The sequence below is a fragment of the Ochlerotatus camptorhynchus genome, unplaced genomic scaffold (genome assembly GCF_037179485.1).
Source record: "Ochlerotatus camptorhynchus isolate MF236.1 unplaced genomic scaffold, CSIRO-AGI_Acam_v1.1 ptg000141l, whole genome shotgun sequence".
NCBI lineage: Eukaryota > Metazoa > Arthropoda > Insecta > Diptera > Culicidae > Ochlerotatus > Ochlerotatus camptorhynchus.
Genome location: NW_027040631.1, coordinates 1,896,499 through 1,920,613, shown reverse-complemented (window position 1 = coordinate 1,920,613; position 24,115 = coordinate 1,896,499). Strand labels below are relative to the sequence as shown.

The window sequence follows — 24,115 nt, the reverse complement described above, 5'->3', positions numbered from 1 at the left end:
AGTCGCCTGAAACATTGGTCCTTCTACCCGTGCTCAGGTGAGCGAACTGTCGGTGTGATTCCGAACCAGTCGCCTGAAACATAGGTCCTTCTACCCGTCCTCAGGTGAGCGAACTGTCGGTGTGATTCCGAACCAGTCGTTTGAAACATTGGTCCTTCTAACCGTCCTCAGGTGAGCGAACTGTCAATGTGATTCCGAACCAGCCGCCTGAAACATTGGTCCTTCTACCCGTCCTCAGGTGAGTGAACTGTCGGTGTAATTCCGAACCAGCCGCCTGAAACATTGGTCCTTCTACCCGTCCTCAGGTGAGCGAACTGTCGGTGTGATTCCGAACCAGCCACCTGAAACGTTGGTCATTCTACCAGTCCTCAGGTGAGTGAACTGTCGGTGTAATTCCGAACCAGCCGCGTGAAACATTGATCGTTCTACCCGTCCTCAGGTGAGCGAACTGCCGGTGTGATTCCGAACCAGCAGCCTGAAACATTGAAACTGTCCGGTGCGGCCTCGGTTCACTACCCAAGTCTTCTTTCAAAACTAGTCCAGAAGACTTCAATAACAAACCCAAAAGACTCTAATCTAGAGAACTTATAGAGCAAGTCGTAGAGGACTTGTACAGTAAGTTAAAAAGAGACAAACGAACCCAGAGGACCTCCAGAACGTGTTCTAGGCAAGTCCAGCAAGCAAGGCTTCCAGAAAAAGTCCAAAAGGCCTTTGGAAAAGAATTACTAAAGTAAATCCAAATTACATCTAGAGTAAGTTCAGAATACTAAACAGAGGACTTCTAGAATCAAAAATCTAAGGAGCTTCTAGCGCAGATCCCTTTAACGTCTGGAAAATTGCATTTGCATTTCAGGAATGTTCCGAAAACATTAGGGACACTGCGGTTATTTTTTATGAATATCAGGAACATTTCTGGATCATTAGGAACTTCTCTTTCATCCGGAATTTCTCCCCAGCTTCTTCTTGAAGTTTCTTCCGACAGCCCTCAGGCTTCCGACTTTCTCCAGAAGTTTCTTCCAATCTACCTTAGGAAGTTTCTTCCAGCGTCTCCAGGAAGTTTCTTCCGTCTTCTCCAGGAAGATCAATTAAAGTTATACTGGACGGATTTATCGAATTCTCTCAGAAGTTGCTTTCGCATTCCTCTGGAAGTTTCTCTATGACCCGTTCTCCTGTTGGGGTTTTTCCCTATCTTCTTCTGGAAATGGCTACTCCAGGAATTTGCTTCCGATTTCCGAAAACTTTCTGGCATCCTCTGAATGTGGCATCCGATTTTTTCCGAATGTTTCGGAAAATCTTCGCCAGAAGCTTAGAACTCTTAGAACTTTCTGTGATCTTCCCCCAGAAGAGCTTCTTTATTATTTCTCTGGAAGTTTTCCGACTTATTAAAATTTTCTCCGGAAATTTCGTCCGACTTATTATGGAAAGTAAATTTTCCATTTTCGCCCTAAAAAAATTGCAAAAAAATTAAATCAATTAAAATAGTGAATACCGATAAATACCGACTTGTTTGAACATTTGATACCGATAAGCTTGAAAACAATCTGGCAACGCTGACTGGAAGTCTTCTGAAGATGATAAGGCTAGTGACTGATTGTAGCACGAAAACTAGTCCGATAGCTGTGGGCTCTCCCCGCTGTTGAACTTGATCAAGCCTAATAACCTCTGATTGTCATCCGCAAAATCGCTTTATGAATGGCCAAAAACGAATGGATGGATTGATAGGCAATTCACTTATTCATTTCATTCCTTGGGACAGTTAAGAATCTCCTTCCAACAACTGTATCAGCCAATTGGTCAGAAAACGAGCTATCCAACAGGAAGATGCCCCAATGAATGGGGAGAAGAGCCCGCCCTTTATCCACGAAATGATAGCAACAGAGAGTTGACATCTTCATTCTCCCTATCCAAAAAGATTCAATCGGGTGCCCTGATAGACTGATTGACGAACGCTGATTGAATTCAGATGAGTTCTAGGGTATTTTTAATTTCTCAGAGAAATTCATAGAATTTCGAGAGGATGGAATTTGAGAGGATTTATAGAAAAGTGAGAAAGAATTACAGGTCTTCTATACAAAGTTTGGAACTCTTTTGTTCAGAGAAAATTCCCAGCGAACCTGAAAGATTCACAGGATGAAGTTGGAAGAGTTTCAGATTTTCAAAAGAAGGCGATCAGAAGAATTCTCTTAGATCACCTTTAGAACTCTTTAGAAGGATTCACTCTAAAATTGTATGGAGACTTTTGCCTAAGTTTTAAATTAAGTTCAGATGAGTCCAACGAAAGCTCGTTGGCCTTCTTCAGAAGGTTTAAATGCCTACATTGTGGGATATGGAGCTTTCCAAGGGTTTATCAGGAGGTGCCCAGAAGCATCCAAGCCGAACAATGCAAAAGGCCCAATGTAATCTGATATCTTCCATTAATTACTCGACTATAAAAAACGTTTCCTGAATTCTGCGTTTGTCGTATTAGACGACAGCTAGATAATAGCTTCTATCACCGAACTGAATCTGCAAAGATTCAAAGAGAAAATCTACGAAGAGAATCGATCGCTAGACCTTTCGTATTGTTCGTGTTGGGGATTTTGTTCTTGGTGTGAACATTGTACTGCCCTAAAGCTTCATCTTTGTCAACGGAGTTCCAAAGCTAACAACGAAAATAAAACTAAGCATAACTTTTAAAACCGTCACTTTGATTAAGTATTAGGAGTCTTAAGCGAAAAAAAAAACAATAATTAGCAAGGAAAACTGGAACAATAATATCATAAATGAAGCATTGGTCGCCACCGACACAAACAGGCCGATGAAGACACACACGGCCCATGAGAATAACTCAGAGCGAAAGAGAGTCACTTCCACTCAGTTGTATGGAGAAATTTCTAAAAACTGCAGTAACTCAGCGCCGCAGTTTTTTTTTTAATTTCTCCATACAACTGAGTAGAAGTGACTCTCTCCGTCCCACTTATTCCCATTGACCTATGCCTAATAAAAAACAGACAAAAAAAACAGTTCAGTACTTACTAACTCTTCGTCTAAAAACAACAACTACTCTGCTCGCCGCCGCTGCCATAGCCATTGGACATCCGCCGCCCGGTGATGGTGGCCGTAGTGTTCCCAATGATGCCGGCCGATGTGCTGTGATGACTACTCCTTCGACTACTACCACACCCGCTGGCACCACCACCATTCCTTGACCGGCGCCGGCGTCTGATGAAGATGCGCCGCAGCGACGCCACGATCGACGTCAATCAGGATATCACGCAGCTGTTTCGCATACTGCCGCCCCCGATGCCGATGCCACTTCGGTGCAGCTTCAGGTGGCCGGTGGGTGTTTTGCACTTGAAGTTCTTCGCATTGGAGGTGGGTGCCGTGTTGTGATGCAGGAACGTGTTCAGACACTGGGACGAGGTGAGGGCGTACGACTTCAGGTAGGACTTAACCGACGGCGGCAGCGGGAGTGAATCTATGGCATAGACGCTGGTCCGCCGGACGATCGTTCGACAGCAGAGTTCCTGCAGCGAGAGGACCTTGTTCGAGCGCCAGATCCGTTCCATACCGTTCCGATGCAAGGCCATCCGAGCGAGCTCGCAGAACGATTCCCGGATGTTGAAATCACACAGTGGGGAAATCTCGAAACAGGCCATCTTGTTCCGGGAAGCATACAGTTCCGCCTGCTTGGCAGCGACCTGTCGTTTGAAGGCCAGGTGTAATCGATTACCGACCAACACCTTCGGAACGCCCGGAGCGTGCTCTTCGACTTCCTTGAGCCACCGGCTCAGCCCATCGAAGCTCCATTTGTTGGTGATGTCGTACACTAGGATGATGCCCTGAGCTCCACGGGAATACGATCGGATGATGGTGCAGAAGCGACCCTGACCGGACGTGTCCCAAACCTGCAGCTTGACTCGTTTGCCGTCCAGCAGGATTGTGGTGGTTTTGTATGCAGCTGTAGAGGGAGAATACAGAGAACAGGAATTGTACTTTACATTTTCACAAATTACACTACTTTTTCGATATGGTTGATGTTCATTTCTTGACGTAGACTACGTCTTATGGGAAGGTACGGGGGGTAAAACGAAAATCAAAAATTGACTCCGTCACGAAAAGGTGTTAGTTTTTGAACGCTTGTAACTTTGTCATTTGTAGATTAAATTAAAATCCAAATACATCAATCGATAGGAAATAACTCTACGGATCTGCTGAAACAAATAGTTTTTAAATTTATCATAAAACCCTTTGGGAAAATGGGATAATTTTGTCACATCATATTGTGATGTTTCATAAAATAAAATTTTCCCTAACCCAGACGTCATAATCGAGTACCACTTGGTTGCGCATCATTCTGTTTGAACCTGTACAGTTAGAAAAGAGCGCTGCACAATTCGGAATGAATCGTCAGGTGACAAATATTTAATTCAAATGTTACTCTGATTGGATTGCGTGTCCAATGATTGCTGGGATCAAACATCCAATAGGGCTTGAACCGGGGCGGAAGTTGGATCATACGTCGACCTCTTTCTAGGATTGGTGTAGCCGTTTGAACTGATTCTTCTACTTCAGTTGTCTTTGGTTCCAATTCGTCTTCGGATTCCTCATTATTGGTACTTTTATTTTCCCACAAGTCATCCGTCAGATTGTAATCATCTGGATTGTTCGGCATGTGCTTCTTCATGCGATTGGAACCACAAGTGGAGTTGTTAGTCCAAAGAATATCGAAAGCGGCGTCGGATGAACTATTGGAACTACTTTCTAGAACACGAGTCTTCCAGCTGGTTGGCGGTGCGACCGTATCAGACGATGTTGATCTTTAAGGAAGACATTGTAGTTGACGGTATCTATCTGCTCGATTACTGTTGCTGGTTCCCACTGCCAAGAATTCGCTCGATGTACCTTGACATATACGAAATCACCGTGCTGACAACCTCTCTGGACCGCGCCGTGCTTTTGGTTGAAAACGTCATTCTATTTCTTCCTGCCTCTGGATATGGTGCAATGTTCTGTCGATTTGAACATTGATGATATGGTACGAAGTGGTCTTCCAAACATCATCTCTGCTGGAGATTTGCCATCCAGATCGCCATTTGGTGTAGAAAGATATACTTGCAGGAAAGAGTTTAGTGCTTCCTCAAGCGCTTCTCCCCCGGACGAGTTTTCCGGAGACTTCTCTTCAAAGTGTCCACGAATCTTTCGGCAAGCCGGATCCCTTGACTGGTGCAGAAAACTTAAAATTCATAACTTGAAAACTGGGTGCCGTTGTCAGACACGATTACCTCTAGAAAGATTAATTCAGCAGCTTGATTGCGGCTTTCGATGTCGCAGATTTGGTTGCGTGCACCTCAGGCCATTTGGAGTAGGGGTCTACCATTACCAGGAAGTAGATTCCATCTACTGAACCTACGTAGTCAATGTGAATCCTGGACCATGGTTTAGAAGGAATGGGCCACGATTGCAACGTCGTTTGAGGTTCAGCGTTTAACGTAATCTTCAATTTCGTTATCGATACCAGTCCAGTAAACAAGACTTCGTGCTATTGCTTTCATACGTACCATTCCCGGATGACCTCGATGGAACCACGACTCTGTCACCGAACATCACGCAGCCGTCAACTGGGCTGAGTGATGGACGGTCTGTGGTAGTAGGGTTGAACTACAGCGTAGAGATTCTTGGTGCAGACAGGCCAACCGTCACAGCTGTGCTTAGCAACAGTTCGGAGAGTGGCGTTTGTAGATGTAGCCTTCTGTAGTGCTGCGAAGAAACCGGAACCTTTTCTGTTGTGTTGGAAAGAATGCTTGATAAATCTTCGTCCAGGGTGAGTGCTGCGATTACAAATTCTTCCTCTGGTTGGTTGGTTTGGTCGATCAGCCGGGACAACAAATTCTGCACATCCGAAATCGTTCGTAGATACATGTTGAATCTCAAAGTCTTAGTAGCTTTGTAAGAGCGCAGCGTTACAGCCTGTTCGCAGTGTGTAGCGGTAAGATGGACAGCAGTGGCTTGCGGTCGGTCAGCAATATTTGTGGAATTTCGTCACCGCATAGACTAACGCAAGTGCCTCCTTTTCAGGTTGTCCATAATTGCGTTCCGCAGGTGCGAGCGTTCTTGAAGCGTGTTGCACAGCCTTCATTTTACCATCGGAAAACTGATGAAAGATAACGGCACCTATCACAGTGTTTGATCCGTCTGTTGCCACGATGATCCTTCTGACACTCGGAAATCCATCGACCCTTTGTTTCTTTCTTCAACAGTCGGTCCATCGGATGATGTAATTCCTGTAAGTTGGAGGTGAAATTTCAGTTATGATTTTCACTTTCTCGGAATTTGGACGGATGCCTTGTGCAGACACGATATGTCTCAAGTAGCGGAGTTGTGTTTGATAGAAACGGCACTTCGAACGCCTGGTATGTCCACAATCATTCCATCCACCAGGCGTTGGAACATTCCCGGTGCTGACTTCACTCCTAAAACAAGCAACGATGAGTGTTGATCGTTAGTAGCTTCTTGGAATCGTCATCAACCTCGAGCTGCAGATACGCATCGGAAAGGTCGATGATGCTGCCTTTGAGTTGAGCGAAAATTTCCTCCGGTGTAGGAAGTGGATAATGGTTAGGCTCCAATGCCGCGTTGAGTCTTGTCGAGTAATCCGCACAGATGCGAACTCGGCCGTTAGGCAGCCCATTCGAAGAAGTCGACTGGCCCGATGATTTTCAGTATTTCCAACCGTGTGAGTTCGGCATCGACCAATGGAATTGTATTTTAGGGAACTGGCCGTTTGGGATAGAAAACAGGTTTTGAATTGGGTTTCAGAAAAAAGCTTTACTTTCATTTTCTTGCATTTCAAAACGTCCGCGTGCTTCGCTTGGAATCCACGAACTTGCTGATCGATCGATTTCATCTTCACTTGATTGGAGGCCGTATCGATGGGAACTGACCACAGCTCGAACAGTTGGATCCAGTTGAGGTTGGCAGCCGTTGTTTGTACTTCCGGATGCTGGAGTGATGAGCGATGTGATTCACGATGTATACGCCTCGGGACTTTGCCTTTCAAGATTTGCTTGATGACTTCTTCTCCTGACCAGCTTGAACTGATTTTGATTTGGAGTAGCAGTCACAGTAGCCTTCCTTGTGGCAATCCCGAACATAGTGCATCTGACCGCATTGCCAACAAGGTATGCGAGGTGATTTACCTTCCGTCTTCGAAGAGTGCTTTTGTCGAGAATTTCCCTTCTTCTCCTGTACTTCTCGATCATGGATGCGTCCGTCTTGAGATTAACAAGCCGTTGATAGCCGTCGATCAGATTTTGGAGAGCAACGGAAGCTTTTGGTGTTTCAGCTTCGATCCGGGAGAGTAGCCTGGCTCGTATGTCCACGTAGCAATGGCCGCAGACGAACACCAAGCATTTGAATTGGTCAATCTTCACGTTCTGGAAATCGAAATCCTCGCAAGCACGGTTGACTTTACCTCTGTGGCTGATAATGTATTCTGCTTCAGATTTCACCAGCTACAGGCACTGATATCGCTTGTTGAAGGTTGAAGTTTGTGATCCGAATATCTTCGACGTGTATTGGAAGCTTCGGCAGAATGTAATTAATCATACTGGTTCTGTGATTCATGTCATTTGAATTTCAATCCTGCTGTTCACGATCGAGAGAAAATAATCATGAAGGCGCTATGGGAACTGTTGATAAGAACGGACACGTCTAGGAAACTACGGTGATAATCTGTGTGCTATCAACAAAACTCTTTTTGGACCACAACAACAAGTCAAACAAACAAACCAATCGATCGATCAGTCGTCATTTCATCAGACCATCGATCAGCTGAACCTCGACGACACTATTGATCTCATCAATCGCTCGAGATCCTGCGATGAGACATCCTTTTTCGAAGTCTTGGATGAGATCAACGTCACAGTAGCTCAACAACCTGACAAGCTTCTGGTGGGAAACAGGCACGTCCAGATAATTCCCAGTCAGCAATCCAGCAGTTTTACTACTCAATTGAATGGTCCAACTAACAGCGAACCCCAATCTCTCACCCAGCCGAATACTGACAATGCTAGCCAGCGTGATACCTGCAAAGCCACCACCCTGACTGATAGTGGGAACACGAACCACCCTGGTGGTAACAGGAATAGTACCGGGCCTTTGAGCGTAGCAAGATTAGGCCAGACGTCTGACGACACGGTAGCTTGTTATGTGACCCCGTTTGCCCCAAACCAGAAAGAGGACGACGTAAAACAGCATATCCGTGATATTGCAAATGTTGATTCTTCGTCGGTGAAAGTTGTCAAGCTAGTTCCTCGTGGGAAACGTTTGGACGATCTATCATTTGTTTCCTTCAAGGTGATCGTTTGCAAAACTGTATCCAACGTGGTGGGAGTCACTGTCCGTGTGTTTGAACATGTTCAAAAAAACGGTTCTGCTGCATCACGTCCGAACCTGCCGTGAAAAAAACAATCATCAATCAGCCAGCCTCTCATAGTGGATTTAAAATAATCAGTTTCATCCCGGGATGCAACAACCCAAGCCATTTGGCAGCCCCTTATCCCCCCATCACAGTCGTGTCTTTCCGGCCAGCGCTCAGCAGTCATCCCGGACCTGTGTATGGGTACGGAGACGGGGTCTTCCAGGCCATCACTTCAGGCACTTCTAGCCGAATTCCTTCATCACATTATCCTGCATCATCATTCATCAGACCACTGGGATGCATGCCTGCAAGCCTCATGGAAGCCCCTAATCCTCTAATTGCAGTTGAGCCCCCCCGGCCAGCGCCCTGCAGTCATCCCGGTCCTGTGTATGAGTATGGAGAGGGGGTCTTCCAACCAGTTACCACAGGCAAGTATGCTCACGTTACGAACTATGCACTTCCTGAATCGTCTATTGCTTCCAGTTGCTTCATACCACCACGTTTTCGTGTGGAAAACAATATTGCCAGTGTTATTCAACCATAGAATCCAGTCGATAAGCCATCTGCTATTCCTATCGAATTTATGACAACGGGGCGCATGCAGCAAAGCATTTCGGAAGCCTCTAGTCCTTTAGGCACAGTCGAGCACGTCGCCGTTTCCAGAGTCTACTTAGCATCACGTTCCTGCCATCAAAGCCGCCCCGTTCCTGTGCCTGAAGTAAGATTATAGGTCTTCCAGCCTGCACTTCCCTGTCCCTATTTCCCTGAACTTCCACTCGTTTCCAGCTCGCATCGTGGTTCTACATTAGCGGATGGCGTTGGAACGTTTCATAAACAGCAACGCCACTGACATTCCATCAAGTTTGACCGGCTCAAGTGACGGAAGAATTACGGAAATTCATACCCAAACTAACACCCTTCGGAGTCAACCCGATCAACAAATTGCATCGCTTGGAATCAAATCAAAACCAAATCCGTCTGAACAGTTCATCTCTATTTATTATCAGAACGTCAGAGGCTTACGGACCAAATTGTTCAGCTACGCTTACTACTGTCTGGCTGTGACTATGACGTGCTAGTTTTCACAGAGACTTGACTACGAGAAGACATCGGCAGCGCTGAAATCTCTTCGGAATACACCTTATTCAGATGTTACCGCAGTGAATTGACCAGTCAGTACTCGCGTGGAGGAGGAGTGCTCATCGCGGTCAAAAACAACATCGTTTGTGAACCTGTCACTTTGCCGAACTGCGACCAACTGGAACAAGTGGCAGTTTGCGTAAGGTTGGGGCATCGTTCGCTTTACATCGTCCATCGAATTCATGCTCCGACATAAATTCAGGTCATGCAAAAGCAGTTCAGCATATGTCAATCCGTTCTTCAGAAGGTGACATTATTCTATCACTGGGTGACTTTAACCTGTCGAATTTGCGCTGGCATTTGGCTGGTGATATAAATGGTTACATTCCCTCAAACGTTTCTTCGGAACACGAACAATTCCTCATCGAAAATATGTTTGTTATCGGCTTCCAGTAGATAAACAGTTGCGTCAACATGAACGGTTGACTTCTCGATCTCGTGTTCGTCAACCTACCTGAGCATCTAGACGTCATCGCACCCTCTACTCCACTGTTACCCGTTGACAATCATCACGAGCCATTCATTTTACTACTCGACGAGAGCAGCGACGATCTGGCTGCAATGGACGACCAAGACGAGAGTTTCAAGTTCGATTTTAAAGCATGCGACAACGATCTCCTAAACAACGCGTTTGCTGGTATCGAGTGGGATCTTCTACTGCGTAGTATATTGATTTTGCTAAAGCGTTCGATACTGTACCGCACATTCTAGTCACTGATAAAATGAAGCACATAGGATTCCCCGATTGGATAACAGAGTGGCTTTTGTCGTACTTATCGAATCGAAATGCTAATGTGGTTGTTAACTCTGCGCGATCCCATTCATTCAACATCATGTCTGGTGTACCGCAAGGTAGCGTTCTCGGTCCTCTAATCTTCAACATTTTTATTAACGACCTGTGCATACTACTTTCATCATTCAAACTTTTCTTTGCCGATGATCTCAAATTGTATCGCATCATTGCCTCGATTTTAGACTGTGACGCTTTGCAGGAGGATATAAACGTCATGCTTATCTGGTGCGGTGACAACGGCATGCGCGTTAACAGCAAGAAGTGCAAGATAATAACTTTCACTCGCTGTATCGGTCAAACTCACCATCAGTACTATATGGACGCAGAGACACTCGAACGGGTAAATTCGATCTGCGATCTGGGAGTCACCATCAATTCAAAGTTGAGGTTCAACGATCATGTAGGGATTATATCAGCCAAAGCTTTTTCGGTATTAGGATTCATCCGTCGACACGCTTCTGACTTCACCGATGTATATGCTCTAAAAACACTCTGCTGTTCGTTGGTGCGCTGTATCCTGGAGTACGCTGCACCAGTTTGGTCGCCGTATTATGTAACACAGACTCTGACGATCGAACGTGTGCAGAAAAGGTTCATAAGATTCGCTCTTCGTCAACTTCCTCGCCTTTCTGCCAGGCGAGCCAACATGCAACGATTGTTTGTCTTTGACCTCATCAAAGGATCCATCGATTGTCCTGCACTTCTCGAACAGATTCCACTGAATGCTCCACCCAGACGCTTCCGCCACTCGCCACTCCTAGCGGTTCCTTACCATAGGACAAACTACGGCCATAATAATCCATTCGACTCGTGTCTTCGAGCATTCAATGACGTTAGCGATGAGTTCGATTTGAATTTGTCTAAAAATGTGTTTAGTAATAGGATTAAAGATAAGGTTTATGTTTAATTATAAGTTATTCAGTCGAAGTCGAAGATGGTGTAATAAATAAATCAAATCAAATCAAATCATGTTTTGTTGTTTTTGACATCATCCACATCCAGAGGGCCAGTAGATGCACAAAAATTGCACGAGTACATTACACTCGTTTATTGGTTTCCTTCTGTGAAAGCATGTTTAGTCACAAATCGTGAATTTTCTGATATTCTCCATACTGCAAAAATGATTTTCTTACCACTGAAGGGGCGACATCTCTCGGACCTTCAGTATAGCTAGTACTCAAATCATATAATTAATTGGTGTATCCGATCCAACTTCCTCAGGAGCAGTCGTACTTTGGTCGCATCTTCCAAGTTCTTGGCGTTTTGCGACAGGATGATTCACCTGAAATGCGGCGGCGCAAACTTGGACATGGCTTTTCTGAATATTGTCCACACTAGCCCAAACTTGTTTTGGATGTGCAACGAGTCCGCGAAGCTGACGAAATGTGCTCGGTTCAAAACTGCTGTTTCGTCGTTTGATAGTGCGTTCAATTCTACCACCGAGAGCCAGGAAATCGCACACGCTGAGCTTAGGAAGGAAATGGCTAAGCAAGGATCGCTCAGCTGTCGAAACGGATCGCTTTGACAACTCCAACACACTTGGGTTGCCCCGATGAAGGCTCGCTTACTGGCAAACCAATTGTTGGTGGTACTAAAGCAAACGGATGACGATGTCTTTACCAAGGTCCTTACTGTCCCTGAACCCCAAAGTAGGATTGGCTCCCAAACTACGCGAAGTTGCTCTTATATCGGATATATGGCCGAAAGGAACACGCCTCACGATCTCTCCTGTTCCGGGACCTTCCGAGTTCTCAACTCCCATCTCCAGACTAGACCCAGTATGCTGATTCCCGCCATCAGCGTCGTTCTGGACCTGCGGTCGAGTTCGGTCTTCATGCAAGTATGCATACATTAGTTACAGTAATTTGCCTTCAGTGTTCCAGTGCAACGCCTCAAACATCTGCCGGTTGTTTCCAGTTAAGAAGCACTTCTGATACTGCTCATTTACAACACATCCGCTTTACTATTCGAACAATCCTAATTCATCTCCTGGACGCAAAATATACCGCTTTTTGAAAGCCCCTGGTTTCTCCAGCTCAGTTGTGCAGATTCCTGCCAGCGCTCAGCATAGTCGACCTGGACCTGTGGCTGGATATGAAACAGGACTCTTCCAGCCTGCTTCTACAGACGAGTACAATCAATATATTGACCATTAACTGCCTGATGCCGATCACATTTTCAGCAATTCGGACTATGCTAATCATTGTGATGCTGCCTCTATAACTCCCAATCCTGGGAAACCGGAACGCGCCGTAGAAAGCTCTATCGAAGCCCCCAATCCCTCCGTCTCAGTCCTGCCATCGGCAGCTTTCGTTCGTCATAGTCGTTCCGGACCTGCTTTCGGATGTGGAGAGGGGCTCTTCCAACCCATTCGCTATGGCGAGTATTCGATGGGCAGTTATTGCCTGATGTATCTGTGATTTTCAGGGAGAACAGTTGTTCGATTCCTTGCTGCAAGCAGGACATCGTGATCTTCTACCAAAACGCCGATGGAATTAATTCTGATGTTGAAGAGTACTGCCGATACAGCATCGGATCGTTGCTACGATGGGAGGTCTTTTGTTGCGAACAAAATCCTAACAACAGCCGTAAATCTACTGGTGGAGGTGTCCTTGTAGCTGTCCGTGACGGGTTGGAGGCAAAGGCCATCGAGAACGATTCATTTATAGAATTTATTTGTCAGCATCAACAGACTCGATGATGGTTTAACTTAAAATTAAAATTAAAGTCATAAGTTAAAACTACAAAACATTAAAACATGATCATTGACTGTTTCCATTTCTGGAGAAGAATGAAGAGAAACGTCTCCGAAGTGTTAGTCGTGGCAGGTGAAAATCGAATACTGATGAAACTCGGTTAAATACTCGCTGCAGTCCGCCTATTGCACCGTTGATTGCATAGTTTGTCCTACGTAGTGGCATTCTCAGCATAACATTGTTACGAAGCATTCGGGGTTGGACGTTAATGTTTACTTGCTTTAAGTATCTCTTCTGGTGCGAAGAGGCTCCAAGTCAATCAGCTGGCAGTGACTTTCATAGCTGGGCAAATGAAACGGGTCTCTCCAAGGTAACATTCTCAACGCGTATCGCAGAAAGCGGCGTTGAACGGACTCGACTCTCTCAGTACCATTGTTGTAGTTCGGACTCCAAACCACAGAACAATATTCTAGAATGGAACGTACCAGGGAACAATACAGTGACTTGAGACAATGGATGTCGGAGAAATTCTTAGCTGTTCTGAAGATAAAGCCCAACGTCCTTGACGACTTGTCGACGACGTACGAGATGTGTTGCTTATATGTAAGTTGAGAGTCCAGGATGACACCTAGATCTTTTACATGGCTCACACGTTATTTACTGTCATTCGGTTCAAATGGCACCAGCTGGCAAACGCTTCAAACTGACTTTGGAGGAATTGACAATCATCGATCGAGCAGATCCGTAAGTAGATTTTGAGATCGTCTGCATACGATAGTCGTGGACCTTCGATAACTAAATTCACGTCATTGAAGAAAATCAACGGTCCCAGATGACTTTCTTGAGGTATTCCTGACGTAGCTGCGAAAATGCCGGACTGGCAGTCACCATGGGCTACCACCAACTGACGATCGGCGAGATATGAGCAAAACCATCTCAAGAGATTTCCGCTAATCCCAAGTCTATCCAATTTGGCGATCGCGATGGCGTGATTTATCTTATCGAAGGCAGCAGAAAAGTCAGTGTCATGGAACAATGTGGAGCAGGTGATCGCACACTATTTCTATGCGCTCTGTACATTTCACCTGATCGAGTCCTGGACCATGAACCTCAACTAGTTGATGAGATATTCATTTTGGGTGACTTCAATCTGCCAGTCGTTTTGCGGAGTCCATCTCATAGCGGATTCCTGTATCCAGATCCTGAGAGCTCTACATTTCAGGCAGGAGCTATTGGCCTTCTCGACAATTACTTACAACGCTGATTAAGTCAATAGTTTATACATAGTTCAATTAGGTTCGTGATTTTGCAATCCCCGACCACTTGTGCGCTGTTGTCGCGCCTCCGCTAATTTTTGCATCGACCCGTGATGCTTGCTATCAAAACAGGGGTGGAGAACCTGTATACGAACTTTTAGCTTTGAATTTAAAAATGGATAATTGAACCCCCCAATTTCCAATTTATGTTGCTCTAAGAATCGGAAACCACCCGTTTGATTTTAAAAATCAATATCAGGAAAAATGCACGAGAAGTTTACCAAACAGCTTAACGTAGTCTACGCCAACCATGCGGTCGAATCTTCTCCACAGCCGACATTGTTTTCAATGAGATATTACAAAATATTTGCTCCTGCCATACTTACTGCTTCCGCTGCAGAATGGGCTCTCCGACGAGCCGTCGTCCAATCCGGACAGAATTTCCTGCTTGCCAACGTCGCTATCGCCTACCAGAAGCACCTTCAACAAGTAATCATATTCTTTTGCCATATTCCTTCGAGGGTTTGTGATTTAATTTCCTGTTCGGCGACAGTTCTCGTCGTTTTAGATTGTTGTGAATTTCAATTAACGATTCTGAAACCAAAGAACAAGTTAAGTTATTTGACTTTCAACGAAACATAAGCTGGGACGGAACCTCAATTTCGGCCAACGGTAGGCCTTTCGCAGCCATAGATGCGTCCAAGTCCGAGAGTTCAAATTGCCTTCCGCTGGATTCAGCTACTCTGCGACACTGGAAGTGAAGACGAAACAATCAACAATGCGTAGGTACCTACCCAATTCAAATTCATTTTTAACCAATTTTGTTGTAGTTAGTCAGTAAGTCGTAAATCAAAATGCAAGTCTATGCGAGAAGAAGACCAATCAGGGAAGCAAACGACGAGAGCGGAAAAAAAGAATGTGTTATTTGTGAATAAATTAAAATGCAAGGTCGCGGAAACTGCGTACCACACCGTGCCGCCGACGCGCTCTTTGGCGATGGTGACGACGGGGCAAAATCAATCCGCGATTCCCTACATCTATTATTTTGCATCGACCGCCAGAGTTACAAAAAACAATACGACTCAAACCAACAACGGGGACTTTTTAATGATAAACACAACACACAGCCAGCGCCATTCGAAAATACGGGGGAGTTTACCCCCTTCCTGCTGCTGCTTTTTTTTCAGTGTGGGTGGGTGATGAAGGGCTGTTATTTCAGACAAAAAAAAAACAAATTCATCAGAAACTATTCTCACCTCGCAAATCAGAGAACCCGTTTCCCGTCCACTAACGATTCCGACGAGATCCGCCTGCGATTCCGGTTCTTCGCGGGGGGGCGGGGAGGTCTTTTTCACTCCGACCAACTTTTCGGCTGGCTCTACCACTTGCAACGCAGTAGTCCAACACAATCGTCAGAATCTGCGATTGCTTTCACCTTTTCTTTCGCGGATGTATCTTAATCTGCAGCTACTGCACTTTGAACACTGTACTGGGCAACAGTTTAACCTCGGTTTTCGCAAATTTGACGCCGTTTTCTATACGGGGAAAAAATGCAGCAGTATAAACTTGGAGTAAACTTTTCCTTTTTTCTTGTATTGCTGTCAAAATGGTTTATGATGTCTGTTTTTTTTTTCTCGTCCGCGAGCGATCGTGCGTTTTCCGATTCGTGCGCTTTATACGAAGAGTTTTGACAGCCTTTGTGGCCCAAACAAGAGGGAGATGGCGTATCTGTCATTAGGTAGGCCTGTTTCATGTGCTTTTTTTTATTAGAATTGGGCGATTTGATGGATCTTTGAATCAATCCAGCTTTCCATGCTCGGTAATGGCGGCCTGTTTGTATGCATAAATCAAGAGCAAATTTTCTTTACGTCGAAAGTAACAAAGGTGAGCAAAGTCGAGCTATCAGTGTCAATCGATGCTCCTGCTATTACACTATATACTGTCCGAATAAAGGATCACATCTCATTTTTAAATTTATTTACCAGTCAAATTGCCTTTTGACGTAATCACCTTCCGATCAAAATAGTTTTCGATGTTACTTGGGTCACCCGATTTCTATGGAGATGCCGTTTGCCTTAAGTAACAGCGCTGAGAAACCCGTGAAAAGTGTACGTTCGTCGTTTCGCTTTCTCATTATTAACTGTTTGTTGCTAAGATGATTTCGGTGGTCCTAAAATGATGAATGGGCTGCACGTAAGGAGACGTAATTGATAATTCTCCCGAATATCCTGGTACACGGATAGAAATCTCCTTATACCTTTTGGCAAATTTATATTGCTGATTATTCATAAAATGTATAAGTCAACTTATAAGCAGACGCCTTGCAAAAAGTTAATGAAGATGATGTGTCAAATGAAATGTATAAGCGGTCACACATACCTTTTATGCATTCTTATAGGACCTATGTGGTTTGTCTTATGGAATGTATAAGGCTGATGTTTTGGCAAAACTGTATAAGTGAAACACATGAATAAAATAATTGATTTTCGTCTCGTGTAAATACACTTTGACCAAGGGGGTGGTCACTCTACACAGTGTGCCAAAAACAGGTTTAGCACAGCTCTGGCACCAGTATTGGGATTGTTGGGCACCCTATTCAGAAATGCATGTAATATTAAAAAAAAACTGGCAACACCACACTGTTTCTGAGTACGCCGCAAATCATTGTTTACATCCTTATGTTTCGTGAAAAAATATCCATGGCAACGGCAACCGACAGACATGAACTCCGGTATCGATCAGGTAAAATTTCATAAATTTTATGATTTATCATAAATTAATTCAACCAATAGCTGTAGAATACCTCTTTTTAATATGGATATATCTGAAGGGTTGGTGCTGATTTTTTTTTCCGTTTTAACTAATGAACGATTTTATTTCAACTAATTGATTTTTAATTCTACTGTATAATAGTTCTAGTATAAAGTGCATTGTTTTGTGAAATGTTTTTTTTTTTCTACAGGATATTGTCATAGAACTGCTGATAGATTGATCACTGGATTTGCAGTCCCAGAGCTCCTTGATGTTCGTAGAGTAATTTGATATGCTAATGAACTCATCACCGCAGACGTTTCAGATAGAGTATCCTGCAGTTGTTCTTCAAATCGATCCACCGTCCAAGCTGGCAATCTACTCCCAGTCGTTTGCATACCCAACAAACAATTTCAGCTGCAGATTAGCTTATACAGCCAAAATTTGCCTTATGCAGCTAATTTTTGCCTGTATAAGCTAAGCTGAAGCTAAAATTGTTTGTTGGGTAGGGCATCAAAATCTTCCGGCACTCGTTGTTTTACGCCTTGATGTCTTTTAGATTTCATACTCGGCCGGCAACCCATGACAGTTCCAATAAATCTGGCGCTCCACATATCCACGTACTCCTGCTGGTGGGCATATCGAGTTAAAACATCCTTCGTCGTGGTTGTAAACGGTGGACCATCGTAAAATGTGTATCTGGACCGATGAAAGAAATGGTTTACAAATCAATGGCTCACAAGCAACGATGCAAAGCAACAGAAAATTGCATAAGACAATAAGATCCGGGACTATTGAATATTCGAAGTAAGTAAAAAAAAATACAAAGAACTTACCTTGGCATCCCTTTATAGATTCCATCAAACAAGTTTCGAAAACCTTTTCCTTTTTCCAACGATCCCAAACGGTTTTCCTCCTCGTTCGGAAGCTGATAATCTCCAGCAACCAACACAAATCCTGCACCATAATGCTGTTCATCTCCAATCGATAGTTGGTGTTTCACTTCCGCGCTAAGTAACACTGATTTCCAATTTGTGGATGTTATGCCTTTCGATCATTTTTGCCTTCATTTCATGAAAATTAATAATGATCTTTGTATGTATGAAAATTTACACCATAACATTTCGACCTCGGTTTCGACAGAAAACTGATACCTTTCTACTTTTTTATACCTTTTAATCTATGGGCTGCGTATAGAATTTATTTTCGATTTACTAATAATTTGGGTGATTCGATCAAACCAAAACATTCAATCTATCTGAATAACTTGGTTGCCAAACATGCCTGAATATTCACAAACAAGCGCAGCCTGTTTGATGACTGACACTGTTGGCACTGTCTGCAAAGCTGCGGCACACTTGAGGTACACTGAGAAAAAATTGGCGCAAAATGAGTGTGTAGAGTGACCACCCCTTGACTTTGACTTAAGTAACAATACCACCAAACGACGACTTTTGACTCAAAAACCAGTATTTTTTAGCATGAAAGCTAGCGATTTGCATTTGTATGATTAAAACCCTGCTAAATATGTTAAACATTGCTATCACTATGAGATTATATGTGTTTAATTGGAAATAGGAATAACTTTTCGGTCATCAAAACAAAACTTGATTTTTCTCGGATTGGTGCGAATGTTACTTACGACATAATGAAAATTTGCTCTTGTATCCTTCACTGTGCTATCTGGGAGGTTTCGGATTTTGACCCATCCCTTTCCCTCTCCCAGGAACAGAAGAAAATGAAACAACATACACCCTCCAGTCAGCGTTGCCAGATTGTTTTAAAGCTTATCGATATATCAAAGGTATTAAAGGGAGGTTCATTTAGATTTTTTCGAAAAAATCGGTTTTTTTTTACATATAATGAAAACTACACATGTCAGGGGATATGTCACTCTGCCACCTTGTGTCTGTGCTGATTGCACGGCGAATGAGAACGACCCAAATTTGAGTTTAGTTCACTCAAAAGTGCAGGAACTCAGCGATGAGTAAAATTTGTCTCATGGTTTCCTGTGGAAAACCTAAAAAATCTGCCGGAAAATGAGGAAATTGACGAAAATTTTATTCAGTCTCGGAGTAGTACTAATTGTAGGATCTAAGCAACCATTGGTTTTGTAACAACCTTAATACCCCGATCACATTACAGCCTATATCACGTAATATAGGCTGTCTTGCAATGAGCACTCATACATATAATTTCCAGTGAAAACTAGATGTATGAGTGCTCATTGCAAGACAGCGTATATCACGTGATATACGCTGTAATGTGAACGGGGCATAAAGCATGAGGATAAATATTCATTATCAGTTGTACCTCGGACCGAACCAGACGTTTCTACATTTTGGCGACGAGCGATAAAAGTTACCCACGGATTTGGACACTCCACCCCAGAAAATTTTACTCGGACCCCCGTGAGATGGCTTGGCCTATGGTGAGTACTTGTGATAAAGCAGATTTTCGAGAGAGTTTGCAGTGGAAAATTCTAATGTACCAAACCTGAAATCATTTCCGTGGATAGAAAATTCTTAGGGATGATTTTACCTGAGAAAATTGAATTTCAATTTCTCCCGTAAACCCGGAATTTAACATCCTAAGAAATAGAGGCGGTTCAGGGTATTTTTTTCGGAATGAAAATCCTAATCGCTTAGGGATGATTCTCACTAAAACAATTTTGTTGATGACGTGAGACCCGGTGATTCTGGAAAATTCTAAACAAAATACGCGGAACCCATAGTAACGGGATGAAGTACGCAGTGAAATATGTAAAAAGTATCATTATGTGGAACCCAATGTTTCATGGGATGCAGTACGCAGAAATTCCTAATGTGAAAGAAAGCGGAACCTTTCGTTTGGAATGAAGTACGCAGGAAAATATGAGATATTTTAAGCGGAATCCGACGTTTAAGGATGTAGTACGCAGTAAATCTGAACTTAGAGAATGTTAAATGCGGAACCCAACATTTGGGATGAAGTACGCAGAGTGATACTGTGTATATGTATTTCAGTACGGAACCTGAGTTTTGTGTAGTACGCAGATCACATGAATTTTGATAAAAATACGTCACAGACGTAGTGTAGCTCGTAAAGTACCTTAAAATGCGTGTTTTCTAGGTAAACCAGTTGATCCCTCCGTTTGCCGACCATGCCGACGGACCAGTGTCTGCCCGCTGGGAGAAGTGGCGTGAACATTTTGAAGCATACCTAGCATGGAAGGACGTTGACAATCAGGAGGAAAAATTCAAATCCCTGATGATGTTCGGTGGACCAGACATCCGGAAAGTGGTCAAGCAAGTTCATGTTGACGAATCACACGCTATGGAGAACCGGTACCACATTGCCATGTCAATTTTGGACGATTACTTTGTACCGAGACTCTCGAAACCGTCCGAACATCAGAAGTTCCGCGAGATGAAACCAGCTGAAGGTGAAAAGTTTGACACTTTTGTCATCAGACTGAAAAAGCAGGCAGCCTACTGTGATTTTGGAGATCAGCTGGAAAGCATGGTAGCTGACCAAATTATTACAACTACAACGGATGTGAGACTGAAGAGGAAGTGCCTGGAAAAAGACTTTAACTTCAAGGAGATCGTAGCGATCGGTCGTACCCCCGAGTTTGTTCAAATACAGATGAGCGATTTGGACAATCGGAACGGAAACTTACAAAAAGTCAGCGCTGTCGAAACGGAGGCCAATGAAGAGTCAATTTTGAAGGTACGCTCCAAACTCGGAGGACCAAGGCGGTTCAGATGTTTCCGATGCAATGGCAGACATGATTCGAAAGATCCATCGTGTCCAGCCAAATCACTCGAATGCAGAAGTTGTGGTCAAGTGGGACACTTTTCCCGCTGCAGTTTTCTAAAAAGGAAGAAGACCAACGGACAACCGTCCCAGTACAATCGTTTCGGAGCTTCCCGTAAACAAAAGCGATTCGTACGAGAAGTATCTGTAGATGGAACCGAGCGCAACTCAGATGTAGTTGATCTTTTCCATCTAGGAGCAGGAAAGAAGCTGGTTCCAGTATCTGTTGGAGGAGTTTGTTTGAAGTTCGTGATTGACACAGGAGCAGACGAAGACGTTTTAAGCGAAGCGGATTGGGCTACGTTGAAACGCGTTGGGTTTGAAGCATACTCTATCAGGAGAGGAAGCAGCAAAGTATTCAATGCTTATGGGATAAATACACCGTTGAAAGTGCTTGGTGAAGTCGACGCAGAAGCTATGATCGACGGTCGGAGTACCGACACTACGTTCTACGTGATCCAGAATGGGAAATGCTCGCTTCTCTCAGGTGACACAGCAGTCAAACTTGGATTCGTGAAATTTTTGCAAGCAGTGAATGATGAATCGTTCCCACATATGGATGGTAAGCAATAATTTATACAGGTAAATTTAAATAAATCTATTCTAAACTTCACATGTGTACAGGTATTGTTGCTAATATCAAAATCGATAAAACTGTAACTCCAGTCCGCCAAAGCCTTCGTCGCATACCATTTCCTCTTGAAGAATTGACCTTGAAAAAACTTCGGGAGCTAGAGAAGCAGGACATCATTGAACGTGTCAATGAAGCTTCTGAATGGGTCTCTCCAATGTTAGTAAAGCGTAAAAGCTTCGATGAGGTCAGACTTATTGTAGATCTCCGGGAGGCTAACAAAGCAATAGTTAGAGAAGTCCATCCCCTTCCAACACTCGAGCAAATAACGAAGAAAATCGGAGGAAATCAAATTTTCACTAAACTTGACATTCGACAAGCTTTCCATCAAGTTCTTCTTCGAGAAGATTGTCGATACATCACCACCTTCATTTCCCCCCTTGGTTTATTCCGTTATAAAAGGCTCATGTTTGGACTTTCTGCTGCTCCTGAGTTGTTTCAAAAAGTTATGGAGACGATTTTTGCTGATCTTCCATGGCTTATTATTTTCATCGATGACATTCTGATCCCCGCTAGAAACGAATCTGAGCTTCGTGAAAGAACTTTGATGGTGTATAACAGATTGAAGCAGTACAAGATACTACTGAATGCTGACAAAGTTATCACAGGCGCTAGGGAAATAGACTTCTTGGGTTATCACATTTCTACACAAGGAATTTCAATTTCTCAAGAAAAACTGGAAGCTATCGAAAAATTACAAGTTCCCAAGTCCGCAGAAGCAGTTCGAAGTCTGCTTGGTTTGGTTAATTTCGTTCATCGACATGTTCCAAATATGGCAACCATTACACACCCCCTAAATCAGCTCACAAGGAAAGGCATAAACTTCGAATGGAAACCAGTACACCAACAAGCATTCGAGCAAATTAAGATGATTCTACTTAACAAAAATACCCTTGGATTTTATAATGTTGACGATGAAACTTATGTTATTGCCGATGGGAGTCCTGTTGGCCTTGGTGCTGTTTTGGTACAGAAAGGGAAAGATAATCGCAATCGTGTGATCTGTTATGCGTCTAAAACTCACACTCCGACAGAACAGAAGTATGCGCAGACTGAGCGAGAAGCTTTAGCATTAGTATGGGCTTGTGAAAAGTTTCACTATTATCTTTACGGGAAGTTTTTCCATCTGGTTACGGACCATAAGCCGTTAGTCGTGATTTTTGGAGATCATCTGAAGCCGTCACCAAGGATTGAACGATGGAAGTTGCGCCTGATGTCCTACGATTTCAAAGTAATGTACCGTCCAGGAAAGAATAACATCGCTGACCCGCTGTCACGACTCTGCCAATCTGTACCAGATAATGGACCTAGCTTTGATGAAGAATCAGAAAGAATCGTACGAATGATAGCTAGTGATGCTTGCCCGTTGGCAATAACCCTTCAGGAAATTGTAACTGCCACAAACTCAGATGAAGAACTGCAAGAACTGATTAAATGGTTACCGTACCCTTCTCGACGTTGGCCTAGAACATTAATGCGTTATGCAAAGATGTCGGGATACTTCACCAGTGATGGACATTTATTGATGAAAGATCAAAGAATTGTAATTCCTCGAATCCTACAAACCCAAATTTTGAAGCTTGCACACGAACCTCACCTTGGAATTGCAGCAATGAAACGTCGACTACGATCTAAAGTATGGTGGACTAGGATGGACTCTATGGTAGAGAAATTCGTCCAATCTTGCACAGGATGTACGCTTGTATCAGAACCTGATACACTTCCTATAACAAGAACCGAGATGCCTAACGGACCGTGGAAGAAAATAGCGGTGGATTTCATGGAAATTCCTGGCGGTTACCATTTGCTTGTAGCGACAGACTACTACTCCCGGTACGTTGAAGTTGCTATACTTACTTCAATGACAGCAAAAGTAACAGTCACTAAAATGAGGGAAATTTTTGCAAGGTTCGGCTATCCTATTGAAGTTGTCTGCGATAATGGTCAGCCATTTTCTTCAGCAGAATTCTTGAATTTTTGTCAGACAAATGCAATCTCAATCAAGCATACAGTTCCTTATGCAGCTTTTCAAAATGGATTGGTCGAGAGGCAAAACAGAACTTTATTGAAGACCTTGAAAATAAGCTGTACTATGGGACGTAATTGGCGGTATGATCTACAAGATTTTCTTCACTCTTACCGAGCAACACCTCACAGCATAACAAAGTTTTCACCGTCGGAATTGATGTTTGGGTGGAACATTCGGGATAAAATACCAGGAAACTCAAGACCAGTCAATGAAACTGAAGCAAGAGAAAACGATAGGAAGGCGAAAGAAAAAGGAAGAATGTATGCGGATTCAAAAAGGAGAGCTAAGCAATGCAATATCGATGTTGGAGATTATGTGATTGTGAAAAATTTTGTCAAGAAAAATAAGCTAACAACCACTTTCAACCCCGAACCTCATCTTGTGATACAACGCGACGGATCACGGCTCCACTTGAAGAACATTAAAAGCAGTGTGATCTCCAATCGACACGTGAACCACACCAAACGAATCCTAAATGCGAATCCCATAATGAAACAGGAGAAAGACGCAGATAATCATAAAACCTCTGAGGGCACACAAGAAGAAGATGACATGGGACCAGCCATTCCAACTGCTGCTGAACGTACTACGAATCCAACGGAACAACCCTCTACCAGCCA

General features: G+C 43.7%; 1 protein-coding gene and 1 pseudogene across 1 annotated transcript; one reads left to right on the top strand and one right to left on the bottom strand.

Annotated features, from left to right (window-relative positions):
• Positions 1 to 2,193: 2,193 nt before the first annotated feature.
• Rab40 (RAS oncogene family member Rab40) lies at positions 2,194 to 15,881 on the bottom strand. Its single transcript, XM_065221292.1, has 4 exons — positions 15,543 to 15,881; positions 14,942 to 15,037; positions 14,673 to 14,880; positions 2,194 to 3,940 (listed from the first exon to the last, which is right to left on the bottom strand). Exons 3-4 carry the CDS (start codon positions 14,794 to 14,796, stop codon positions 3,243 to 3,245), a joined length of 822 nt encoding a protein of 273 aa, XP_065077364.1. The 5' UTR covers positions 14,797 to 14,880; positions 14,942 to 15,037; positions 15,543 to 15,881; the 3' UTR covers positions 2,194 to 3,242.
• A 3,489-nt stretch (positions 15,882 to 19,370) lies between these two features.
• Positions 19,371 to 22,113, top strand: LOC135700695 (uncharacterized; annotated as a pseudogene).
• The last annotated feature ends 2,002 nt before the right edge of the window (positions 22,114 to 24,115 follow it).

Bases quoted from the DNA above. Each gene is read 5' to 3' on its own strand.
- Rab40 (XM_065221292.1), bottom strand. From the start codon at position 14,796: ATGGCAAAAGAATATGATTACTTGTTGAAGGTGCTTCTGGTAGGCGAT. The intron at 3,941-14,672 runs GTAAGTATGGCA...CTCCCTCTACAG, and splicing joins CCCATTCTGCAGCGGAAGCA to CTGCATACAAAACCACCACA.